At 37.6% G+C, this 12,740-nt stretch overlaps 1 protein-coding gene across 1 annotated transcript; it reads right to left on the bottom strand.

Annotated features, from left to right (window-relative positions):
- Positions 1-3,414: 3,414 nt before the first annotated feature.
- dclre1c (DNA cross-link repair 1C, PSO2 homolog (S. cerevisiae)) lies at positions 3,415-11,440 on the bottom strand. Its single transcript, XM_069687531.1, is given in 16 exon segments — positions 3,415-5,292; positions 5,295-5,438; positions 5,813-5,899; positions 6,405-6,502; positions 6,781-6,869; positions 7,337-7,391; positions 7,478-7,614; positions 7,955-8,056; positions 8,650-8,790; positions 9,143-9,215; positions 9,477-9,578; positions 9,804-9,859; positions 9,967-10,026; positions 10,143-10,227; positions 11,078-11,129; positions 11,250-11,440. Coding segments are annotated over 16 exon segments (1,986 nt in total). The 5' UTR covers positions 11,359-11,440; the 3' UTR covers positions 3,415-4,696.
- Between the last annotated feature and the right edge of the window lie 1,300 nt (positions 11,441-12,740).

The following is a 12,740-nucleotide window of genomic DNA, read 5'->3' as shown; positions in this document are numbered from 1 at the left end:
CGACATGTTATAGTATGACTTTTTTATCATATTTTAGACGACATGCTATAGTATGACTTTTTTATCATATTTTAGACGACATGTTATAGTATGACTTTTTTTATGACTTTTTGGTCATATTTTAGACGACATGCTATAGTATGACTTTTTGATCATATTTTAGACGACATGCTATAGTATGACTTTTTGATCATATTTTAGACGACATGCTATAGTATGACTTTTTGATCATATTTTAGACGACATGCTATAGTATGACTTTTTGATCATATTTTAGACGACATGCTTTAGTATGACTTTTTGATCATATTTTAGAAGACATGCTATAGTATGACTTTTTGATCATATTTTAGACGACATGCTATAGTATGACTTTTTGATCATATTTTAGACGACATGTTATAGTATGACTTTTTGATCATATTTTAGAAGACATGTTATAGTATGACTTTTTGATCATATTTTAGACGACATGTTATAGTATGACTTTTTGATCATATTTTAGACGACATGTTATAGTATGACTTTTTGATCATATTTTAGACGACATGCTATAGTATGACTTTTTGATCATATTTTAGACGACATGCTATAGTATGACTTTTTGATCATATTTTAGACGACATGCTTTAGTATGACTTTTTGATCATATTTTAGAAGACATGCTATAGTATGACTTTTTGATCATATTTTAGACGACATGCTATAGTATGACTTTTTGATCATATTTTAGACGACATGTTATAGTATGACTTTTTGATCATATTTTAGACGACATGTTATAGTATGACTTTTTTATCATATTTTAGACGACATGCTATAGTATGACTTTTTGATCATATTTTAGACGACATGCTATAGTATGACTTTTTTATCATATTTTAGACGACATGCTATAGTATGACTTTTTGGTCATATTTTAGACGACATGCTATAGTATGACTTTTTGATCATATTTTAGACGACATGCTATAGTATGACTTTTTGATCATATTTTAGACGACATGCTATAGTATGACTTTTTGATCATATTTTAGACGACATGCTATAGTATGACTTTTTGATCATATTTTAGACGACATGCTATAGTATGACTTTTTGGTCATATTTTAGACGACATGCTATAGTATGACTTTTTGATCATATTTTAGACGACATGCTATAGTATGACTTTTTTATCATATTTTAGACGACATGCTATAGTATGACTTTTTGGTCATATTTCAGACGACATGCTATAGTATGACTTTTTGATCATATTTTAGACGACATGCTATAGTATGACTTTTTGATCATATTTTAGAAGACATGTTATAGTATGACTTTTTGATCATATTTTAGACGACATGCTATAGTATGACTTTTTGGTCATATTTCAGACGACATGCTATAGTATGACTTTTTGATCATATTTCAGACGACATGCTATAGTATGACTTTTTGATCATATTTTAGACGACATGCTATAGTATGACTTTTTGATCATATTTTAGAAGACATGTTATAGTATGACTTTTTTAGTCATATTTTAGACGACATGCTATAGTATGACTTTTTGGTCATATTTTAGACGACATGTTATAGTATGACTTTTTGATCATATTTTAGACGACATGTTATAGTATGACTTTTTTAGTCATATTTTAGACGACATGCTATAGTATGACTTTTTGGTCATATTTTAGACGACATGTTATAGTATGACTTTTTGATCATATTTTAGACGACATGCTATAGTATGACTTTTTTATCATATTTTAGACGACATGCTATAGTATGACTTTTTGATCATATTTTAGACGACATGCTATAGTATGACTTTTTGATCATATTTTAGACGACATGCTATAGTATGACTTTTTGATCATATTTTAGACGACATGCTATAGTATGACTTTTTGATCATATTTTAGATGACATGCTATAGTATGACTTTTTGATCATATTTCAGATGACATGACTTGCTGATCATATTTCAGATGACATGCTATAAATATGACTTCCGTTTAAATTTTGTCAGGCAACACAACAGTGCAGTTGTCAGCGTTGTCGTCTCAGGCTAAAGGTCCATAGTTTGATCCCCGCCTGGGACTTTCTACGTGGAATTTGCATTTTCATGCATAAGTAATATGTAAAGTAAAATATGTCGTCCAAAATATGGACGACATATTTTACAAAAAACACTGTTGTGTCGCCTGACATAATTTGAACGGAAGTCATACTTTATAGCATGTGTTCCGAAATATGACCAAAAAAAGTCATATTATAGTAAATTTGTTAGACTTTTTCAATATTAAATATTACGTAGAAGACATTGAAAACGGGAGAAATTATAGAGAAACCCATTTATATCAGTGCGTCGGGAATCTAAAGTGTAAAAGTAATAAAGGAAGAATAAACATTTGTGGTTCAGATGGCCGACCTCACCTGAACCTTCTGCAGGAGGTTTGTCGGGAACCTGCAGCCTCTCGTTTCAGCCCTCCGGGGCCCCGAACACTAAGCGGCTCCCTGCTGTGAGATGACATCCGTAAACTGGCGTCACCACGGTAACGAAATGAAAGGAAAGCTGTGGATGTGACAACGGAAGTGAGGGTGAAGAATTTTAGTGGAGGGATCCAGATATGTTCTCTAGAGCTGAAACTATTTACTGATTATCAGAAACTTAACAGGCAACTATTCTGATAAATGGAAATCTTTTTTAAAAGACGAGATGCCCAAAAAAAGAAAATCAATTGTTCCTTTTTTTCACCATAAACACTGTTTTCCACAATTATTCTACTGTTAGTAATCCAGACATCTTTGCTTTAGGATAAAAAACAAACAAACTGAATTCGTGTTAATTATTTTTTAACACGATTATTTAAGGAAATAATAAATAAAAGTTACAGTAAGTCAAAATATGTTTTAAATTTGCTGTGAAAAAAATAAAACAAATCTGTTATTAATCAGTTTGATAAATTTAATGTAAACAGAGAATAACATTATTATTTGCTTTGCTTATTTGATTTTTTTTTTAATTCCGTCTTTTAAACAAACGGGAGAAAAATAAGTTATGTTTAACAAAATGAAGTATTTGTCGTAGTTACAGACAAATATGTAAAAGTAACTTCCCCAGCAAAAAGATGTGACGATTCTCAGGAAGCTTCTAAATGTGTTTTTGTTTGTTTGGGTTTTTTCCAAGCAGATTTATGGGTGTTTATTCTGGACGGACATCAGATGGGATGTAGTCTCCACAAAACGTAAGTCAGTCTCTTTACCTGCTCTTGACTCTCTGGCGCCCCCCGTGGAGGCTTTTCTTCCTCTTCCTGCTAAATCGTGTTATTTTCCTGACGGTTAAAATGTTAAAATTACAGAGCGACAAAATAAGCGACAAACCATCTGGGTAATTTAATGATAATGTTTATTTTAGCTTATAGAAAATCACATGAAAAAAATTCACTCAGTTTCTTAAAGGGGATTTTTGGTCAGAAAAGAATAGGACATGTGCAAGATGCAATTCTGAAATTAAATTAATCTATAATATTTTAAAAAAAAATTAAAAAAAAACTATTAGCTGTAGCTCTAGTACACAAATCTATTTTTTTTTTTAAATCTCAATTTTGGTTGTGCAAGAAAAAAACAAATCATGAAAATACAAAAAAAATCAAGAACACGCGTTTTCACCAAACATAAATCTATCATATAATTAATTTGAACATTTAACCAATAAAAATAAGAACTTTTAGTGACACATTTGAATATTAGAAACAAGCTCTTCAGTTGATCCACTTACACGAAAGAAAAGCAGAACAAACCACAAACTGTCGACTCAACGGAAACGTCCGCTGTGACAGGTGCAAAAATACATGTCGAATTAAAGTGCGGATGTGTGTGTGTGTGTGTGTGTGTGTGTGTGTGTGTGTGTGTGTGTGTGTGTGTGTGTGTGTGTGTGTGTGTGTGTGTGTGTGTGTGTGTGTGTTAGATGCTGAGGTTTGTGTGTTTTGGAGGTTTAGACTGAAGAGGAAAAGTCTCACTTCTCTCCGAAGGTGCGACAAGAAGCTCGTTGTTTTAGCGCAGGTGTAAAAACGATCTGACGTGTTTTCTTTTGTTGTTGTTGTTTTTTTTAAAAGCGTTAACGACGTTTTGACGCTGCGACTGAACTTTAACTTCAACCAGAGAAACGGAGCCGAGTGTCGGCAGCGGGGTCCAAAAACGTACAAGTCTAAAAGAAATCACAAATAAAGTATTGGAGTTTGAACTAAAACTACTTTTATGTAAATCTACGAACTTTAGCTTGAACGCTGATGAAGTGACATCGTAGGAAAATTCGGAGTCACGTTTTGATGAATCTAAGTCCAATATTAAATATTAAATCTCTTTTAGCTCCGTTTTTGGTCTCCACCACCTGCTGATGGAAAATTAGCTTCTAAATTCTCCCTTTTTGTTGAGAGCTAAGAGCTAAAACTCACTTTAAAGCTCCATGAAGCCCCAAAAAAAACTGCAGGATCAGCAGATAAATCTCAATAGTCATCACTATCGGAAAAAAATATTCAACGTGATAAAAAATATCAGTTTTATCTTCTTTATCGTTAAAGTGTGAAAACTGCGTTTCCTCCTCTGACCGTGTTGCGTCGATGTTTCCGTCCACAGTTTGGAGGAACCTACCGAGGACCAAATGACGGGAATGTGTCTCACCTAAAAACGTCCTTCTAAAAGTTCACCTGGACAACGCAGCGTCCCGTCCTCTGTCTCCGACGTCCACTTCCTCCTCGGACGCCAACTTCCTGTACAGCGGCAACAGCTGGTCGGGCCGCGGCGCCTCCGACTCCGGCGTGCCGGGGACGTCGAAGTCCGACGACGTCTGAGACTCCGACGGCTCCGATTGGACGATCGCGCCGCCGTCGCACCGGGACGTCCCGTAGGTCGTGGCGTCGCCTCGGTCCCGCCCGCCTCGGTCCCGCCCGCCCCGCTCCGGCTGGAGGATCAAGGTGTCGTGGAGACACGAGTCGGCGTTCTGCGAGGAGGAGTCGGACGGCGAGGCGGACAGCGTCAGGCCGAAGCCTTGGCTCGTGTCGGGGGTTTCGTCTTCGTCGCTGAACAGCTCGGGCGTCTGCGAGCCCGTCATCCTGGAGGAGGAGGCGGCGGCCGAGCAGCAGGACTGCGATTGGCTGTTCTGGCTGTCAGTCAGGTTCTCTGCGGTGAAGAAATCCTCCCATTTTGGAGCCTCGGAAGAGCCAATCAGAGCCTCTTTGCTTTCTTCCGGCAGATTTGTGTCCCGCTTTCCCCCCTCTTCCTCCTCCTCCTCCTCCTCTCATCTTCCTCATCTTCCTCATCTTCCTCCTCCCCGTTGGACTCGGTGCAGTCGACGTAGCCGTGGGCAACAGGCGTCGTGTCGGCGACCGTTGGAGGTAAAGACTCCTCCACAGACGCAGGGGGTGCTGTTGTCTCAGGAACTTCCTCTGAAATTAGAATAAATAAAATGATAGTTTAGTATTTAAATCCTTTTAAAAAGTAACAAGACAACACTGTAAAAAATATGATAAAAGTATGATAAGGAGAAATAACTTAATTGAGTAATTAATGCATTTCTAGATTATTATTATTATTACTGATGTTTTTGTGTGTAAAGCAACATTTAATATAACAGCCTGATGTGCAGCTCGTTGTTTCATTACGGTTTTGTTTTTGTTTATATAAGTCTTGAGATGTAAAATAATAACCTGTCAAACAACAAACAAAGAAGTGAATGTAAGTTTTTCTAGAAGATTTAAGAACATCTCTGGTTAGTTCGGACTTAAACGCAAAGCTGTGACGTTTATTAAAAGCTGCTCACCGTTTGTGACTTCCCGGTTCAGTCCGATCTTCTTCCGGACCGGCGCCGGGTCGAGACCGTCGAACAGCTCGTCGTCGGTTTCTGAATCTGGAACAAAGAAACGTGGAAAAATGAAACGAAAACCAAATAATCTGTAACGACAAAGTTAAAACGGTGAACGAGACGTCAAACTAGAGGCTCCAAAAAAATAAAGACGTAATATGAAAAGAAATGAGAAAAATCAACAATTATTTTAGCTCAAATGAGATATTATGAGATAAAAATGTGCAGAATGACGAACATGTAGCAATAATAAATATGATATATATATATTTATTTATTTATTTTTTATATAATTTGGTACCGGTTCTGATTAATACTGATGACTCAGCAAAACTCTTGTGACCTGAAAGACGAGTAAACACACGAGAACAGATGGTGAACGAGCAATTCCACCTGTCATTATGTGTGTGTGTGTGTGTGTGTGTGTGTGTGTGTGTGTGTGTGTGTGTGTGTGTGTGTGTGTGTGTGTGTGTGTGTGTGTGTGTGTGTGTGTGTGTGTGTGTGTGTGTGTGTGTGTGTGTGTGTGTGTGTGTGTGTGTGTGTGTGTTACCGGATGCGGGTCGCTGCACTCTGCTGCGTTTGAGGACTCCCAGAGGTTTGTAAATGAACTCGGCCCGATCGGACCAACTCCTGCACATCAGCTTCAACCTGAAAACACACACACACACACACACACACACACACACACACACACACACACAATTGTTCTGGTCAATAACCATTTTATTTAAGTTGTAGTTTTTCTCTGATTAAATGTTAGTTTTTGAACTTTTTGTGCACTGAATTGTTTTTTTTTTACTTACTGAATTTTGTCAGTTCCTCATTTTAAAGAAACAAAACCAAAACTCCTTTAATACATTCAGTTACTTCAACATATTTAGACATTAATAATTGACATTATTAATAAACTGTGAAAGTCGACTCACATCTGCGTGACGTCGGTCAGCGAGCGGCCGAGCGGGACGACGCTCGGGAAGATGTTGACCGGCTGCATATACGACAGGAAGTCTTTGATCTGGACGTCATGAACATTAAACAGTTTAATTCATGTGTGAATAAAACAAATAAATTAATTAAACTGACTTGGTTAATATTTGTTTTTAATCAGATGTTACTTTTCAAAGTAAAATTTTGTAAAAAGGAATAAACAATTAAAACGGTATAATCACATATTTTAGCAACTAAAGATAATTAGATATAAATATGGTAATAAATATTTACATAATGACATAATCAACAAAATATGTAATTTAGCTTCATGTTATCTACAACGGTTTTAATAATACCTTAATTATTTATTATAGAAATATTAACTCATTTCAGCTTCTGTAATTTGAGAATTTGTTGTTTTTTAGCAAATTTCTTTGGACTGTTTGTTGAATAAGCATTTTAACATTTTATTTTACATTTTAAAAACAAAACGATCTCATTGAGATGCAAAGTCTTAATTATAAACTTAAAGAGATAAAAAGCTGCGGTCACCTCGGAGTAGGACGAGTGGAAGCTGAAACAGGCTCGGTACGAACTTCCTCCGGTTCTGGATGAACAAAGAAAACAACACAAATTTATCGATAAACAAAACAAACGACGTGCGATTTATTATCAACTCGTTTCTGCTCTCACTTTATTATGACGTTGGTTTTCTTGGTCCGTTCTCCGAACCACATGGTTGACGGTTTGATGCTGATGATGCGAAGAGGAGTCCCGTCGGCCGCGGTGCAACCGCACGGCAGCCGGTTGCCATGGAGATACTCGTCGTCCTACACACACACACACACACACACACACACACACACACACACAGATCAGATAATGGTTGTCTTTTGTTGTGAATCAACTTTTAGCCTCGTTGGAGGAGATTAGCTTAGCTTAGCATAAAGACTGGAAATGGAGGGAAACAGCTAGCCCGGCTAGCTTTAAAGCTCATTGATAAATAAGTTTTTCTTTAAAAAAAACAAAAAACAACAACAACTATGAAATCTATTAATTCTGTCGTCTTGGTATCGAGCGCTTTGATTGTTTGTTAGCGATTTCCCCCTTGTGTTCCAGTCTTTATGCTAAGCTAAGCTAACCAGCTGCTGTATTTCTGAAATGGGAAACCTTCGGGTGTCGACAGGCGTGAATCTGCGTCCTGCGGTCGGTCGTCACGTAGCTCAGGATCTCCGGCATCTTCTTGAACATCGCCAGACTTTTGACGTGGATCTGGAAACCAAACAAGACGGCAGAAAAACAATATTTGTTTTACATTTTGTTAAATTGACATCATTAAAAGAAGCTGAATGAACCGTCAGCAGCTCTTGTTTATATTTGACTCGATGTTCACGCACGGTCGCTGGATTACTGCGATACTGAAGAAAACCTAAAAACAGGATCATTCTCAAGCAGGTTCTGAACTGTCTTTTCCATCACAGATGTTCAACTGACGTATTTCTACAAAAAGTCACTTAAAAACAACCGAAGCTTCTGAAATGATGATTTTTCTGCACGTTTCTTATACTTTAAAAAAAAAAGAAATATTTTTTCTTTTTTCTTATTGGATGCTTTTCTTTTTTTCTCCCCTGACTGTGTTTCTATGCTGCTGTGACAACTACATTTTCCCACTGTGGGATTAATAAAGTCTTATTTTATTTCATCTTATCTTCGTTAGCAGCTACAGGAAATAGCACATGGTGACTGAGGCGTGTGTGTGTGTGTGTGTGTGTGTGTGTGTGTGTGTGTGTGTGTGTGTGTGTGTGTGTGTGTGTGTGTGTGTGTGTGTGTGTGTGTGTGTGTGTGTGTGTGTGTGTGTGTGTGACCTGTGTGTTGAACTCCTCTCCCAGGTTGGTGAACAAGTACTCGTATCCGAACGCAGCTTTGCAGTTGAGCCAGACGACGTGATAAGAACTCTGAGAGATCCAGTTTCCGACGAGCTCCGAGATGCCGTTTAAACACACCTCCTGCAACACACACACACACACACACACACACACACACACACACACACACACACACACACACACACACACACACACACACACACACACACACACACACACACACTTTTCTATAATGACTTTAAATCTTTTCCTCATTCTACCTTAAAACCTCCCTGAAAAGAAGATTTAACTGTAACACTATTGTTGTTGTTGTTGTTGTTTGTTTGTTTTTTGCCGAAATGTACCCAATAAACTGACGACTGAGTGTCAAGTTACCTGGAAATATTTCCCTTTTAATTTAATTAAATTCTTAATTAAATTCCTGATATTCCAGGAATCAATAAAAATCCTACTAAAGTAATGAAACACTGACCCGCGTTGGTATCTGGTAGAAACGCGGGTCGTAGAAGGTGGAGTCCAGATAAACGCTGCGGATGTCTTTCACCCTGTGAAACGGGAAGACGGTAAACAAACAAACAAACAAACATAATGCTGAATAATGCTTTAAAACATCATCATCATCAACAGTCACTTCGTAGGAGAAAGTAAATGAGAGGATGTGTTTCAAAATAACAAATCGAATACTGTAGTGAGTGCTTAGCTATAAAGGTCAAAGGTCAGCAGGTTTATTTTTAACTGTTATTGTTGTTGATGATGATGATGATGATGATGATGATGATGATGATGATGACGGCTGACCGACCGACCTGCTGCCGGAGTGCAGATGTTCTATTCTGGAAGCGTCTCCGACGGCCAATCTGAAGTCTCCCGTGTACAACACGTTTCCCTGGCAACCCTCAAACAGGAACCTAAACACACAAACAAATGACATCATCATTACTTTAAACGCACTTTTCTTCAACAAACGACGAGTTAAAAGAAACCGTTAAAAACACAAAACATGCAGATTTTGTGTGGATTTTTTTCCTTTTTTTTTTTCCTGTCTGCTGCTTTGTGGTTAAAAATACAAATATTTGTAAAAAAAAAAAAAAAGGTGAAAAAACAGGAAGTGTTTTAAGAGCGATTGGACTCACATGACGGAGCCGGGACAGTGACCAGCAGGAAGCAGCGTCACCACGATCTCTTCTTTCTGTCACGCAAACAAACACGTACACGAGAACGTTTCCGTTAATTAACTTAAAGATCGTTAAAAAGGACTTAAAGAAACTTTTAGAGAAGCAGAAGGTGTGAAACAACCTCTCCGCATGCTTCGTCCACGAGGGAGATCTGAGTCGGACTCTCCAGCTCCAGAGGAACCTGAACAGGAAGAAGGTTTAGACTCCAGTTTAACTACCGGCGACACACGAAGGGTAAACAAACAAACAAATAAGTAAATAAATAAATGTGTGAGTATTTGAGAGAGCAGCACTCACGATGTATTCCTCCCAGAACGCGTACTTTGGGTTGTTGAGCAGAAGCTCTTTGGTGACGAAGGAGCAGTAGAGTCTGACGGTGCGACTAAAAAAAACACAACAGGATGTAAATCCTGTTTCATTATTTTTATTTATTTTTCACTTTATTAATCCGTGAGGGGAAATGTCTTCCCTACAGCAGGGGGGCTCTCAGGGGGGCTCTCAGGGGGAGGTGCTGCAGCAGGCTGCCACTAGGCGGCGCCAGGTAACCTGACCCAAGGTGCATGTTTTTGGATGATGGGAGGAAGCCGGAGAACCCGGAGAGAACCCACGCAAGCACAGGGAGAACATGCAAACTCCACACAGAAAAGCCCAGGACCGGATTCGAACCTTTTTGCTGTGAGGCGACAGTGCTAACCACTGCACACTGTGACGCCCAAACTAAATTTAAAAATTAGAACTGTTTACATAAAAAACAAAACAAATCAGAGACACATCTGATAAGAATTTAATAGTTTTAGTAACAGCAGAAAAAAACAATAATCGTATCTTATTAGATAGTTTAGCTTTAACTAGTTACTGTTGAAGCTCTCTTGCTGCACTTAAACTACCGAGCCTTTAAAATGCATGTTGCTTATTTTATATTTTAAATCTGTTTAAATTTATGAATTTGTATCAGTTCTCATGCATCTCATTTCTTTCCTATATTTTTAAATGTTCCTTTATATCTGTTTTATGTGAAGAAGCTGCAATTCTTGTATGAAAGGTGAAATACAAATATAGTTTATTATTAGTAGTATTAGAGTATTTCTTTTCCTTTTCTTTTTGTTTCTGCTCAGTGATCTCCCGTCTGTGTTCAGCATGCTTCGTGATGATAAAATGTGCTGTAAGTGTTCATAATGTAAACTGGATCTCCTTTTAATGTGTTTCAGTTGAAACGGATCCAAACTGTTTACCTGAAGTGCAGTTTTCTCTTCAGCAGAGGTCCTTTCAGTCCTTTCATGTGATCTGTTGAGAGTAAAAAAAAAAACAACCTGTGAACTTTAAGGTTAATAAAAAATAAAATAAAGGAAATATGACGGATTCCGTCGGTGTTTCCCGGTGATGCTAGCCGGCATCCAGGCTCACCTTTGTGGCAGTGGGAGAGGAAATATGCCCGGGCCTGGAGGTTCTCCCGGTCGAACCGGTCCAGAGACACGGTGGGGTACTCCTTCATCCGACCCAAGAACGAGCTCATCTTTTATGCCGAACCTTGTGGTGATATCTCCTGAAACGAACCATCCGGTTTGAGTTTTTAACGGAGACGTCACGCCGGTGTTTGTTTTGTTTGTCCCGCCCAGCGGATGGAGCTGCTGCTTCTTCTTCGTTTGTTTGTTTTTTACGGCAGGTTCTATGCTTTCGGCGGGAACTACCGCCCCCTAGCTGTCAGCAGAAACTCAGAATTTCTTCGTTTTATCTTCTGTAACTTTCACATTCAGCATGATAAAATAACAAATTAGATGCTTCAGTTCTTCAAATTCTAGTATGATAATACCTTAATTTGAGATATTTTTGTCGTCATCTGCTTAAAGCTTCCATTTCCTTGTCCTCCAATGCAGAAGAAGAAGAAAAGTTCACCTGGTAACCAGGCAACAAGAGAAGCTACATAAAACGTGTTTTGAAGCAACTAAATTAAAAAAAAGTTTTCCACGTAAATAACACTTAACTAAATGAATGTAGAGAATATCTTTTGAAATCGTAATTTTAGAGAATTTGGGGGATTTATTTCCTATTTTCTTTCCTTTAATGTGTCAATCTATTAATATTATGGATTTTATCTGTGGTTAAAACCATCTTTTTATTTGTATACCTACTTTAAAACAAAGTATTACATTTAAGAGAAGGCAAGTCACAAAAACTAGTGATATAAGCTTCAGGTTTTGTTGTATTTGTTGACAGATTCATGCCTTTAGTAATATTGCAGGGTTTTGTTCTGACATCATTGCAAGTTTTTTTTTTTTTCTGTTTTGGTTTTAATGAGAGATTTCACAGGCAATTGACTCATGCTGTGTTTTAAAAAATGAGACTGAGGTTCTTCTCGGCTTGGATTAATCTCAGGACCCGTCACACTCTCCTCATGTGATGATAACATGCTGGTGAGATTATGTATGGATCCCACTGTGTCTCAGAGCTGAGGCGGTTTTTTTCCCAGATCAGGAACATATCACTTCATTTAGCTGCCTCTGATTGACAGATTAGTGCTTATTAACTTGTAATTAGACTCTTTTTTTTGTTGTTTATCTTTGTGCTGCTTATGTAACTGCAATAAAGACAGCCCTGCTACAGTCAAGTAAGTGATTCAATTAATTTGCATAAGGACTGTATTTATTCTAATGTAATAATCATAAATCTCATTTTATTGTTAGAAAACAGTGACTGGTTTAAGTCTAATAATTTAGTTGTTTTTTTTAAATGTCACTACAACTATCTCTAAGTCTCCCCTCTCTGTTTTAATATATGTCATATATCTCTTTTATTTGTAGAAAAACCGTTATTAGAAACCAAAGCGCTGATAAGGTTACAGTTTGAAATGTCCCACATCACACCAAAGTCCATTCAAAATATGGGCGATTTAATGTT

The sequence above is a fragment of the Brachyistius frenatus genome, unplaced genomic scaffold (genome assembly GCF_029030835.1).
Source record: "Brachyistius frenatus isolate BFR_SWC_R1_liver_20210118 unplaced genomic scaffold, ASM2903083v1 Contig_471, whole genome shotgun sequence".
Taxonomy (NCBI): Eukaryota; Metazoa; Chordata; class Actinopteri; family Embiotocidae; genus Brachyistius; species Brachyistius frenatus.
Note: the sequence above shows the minus strand (reverse complement) of the source record. Positions and strands in the feature narration are given on the sequence as shown.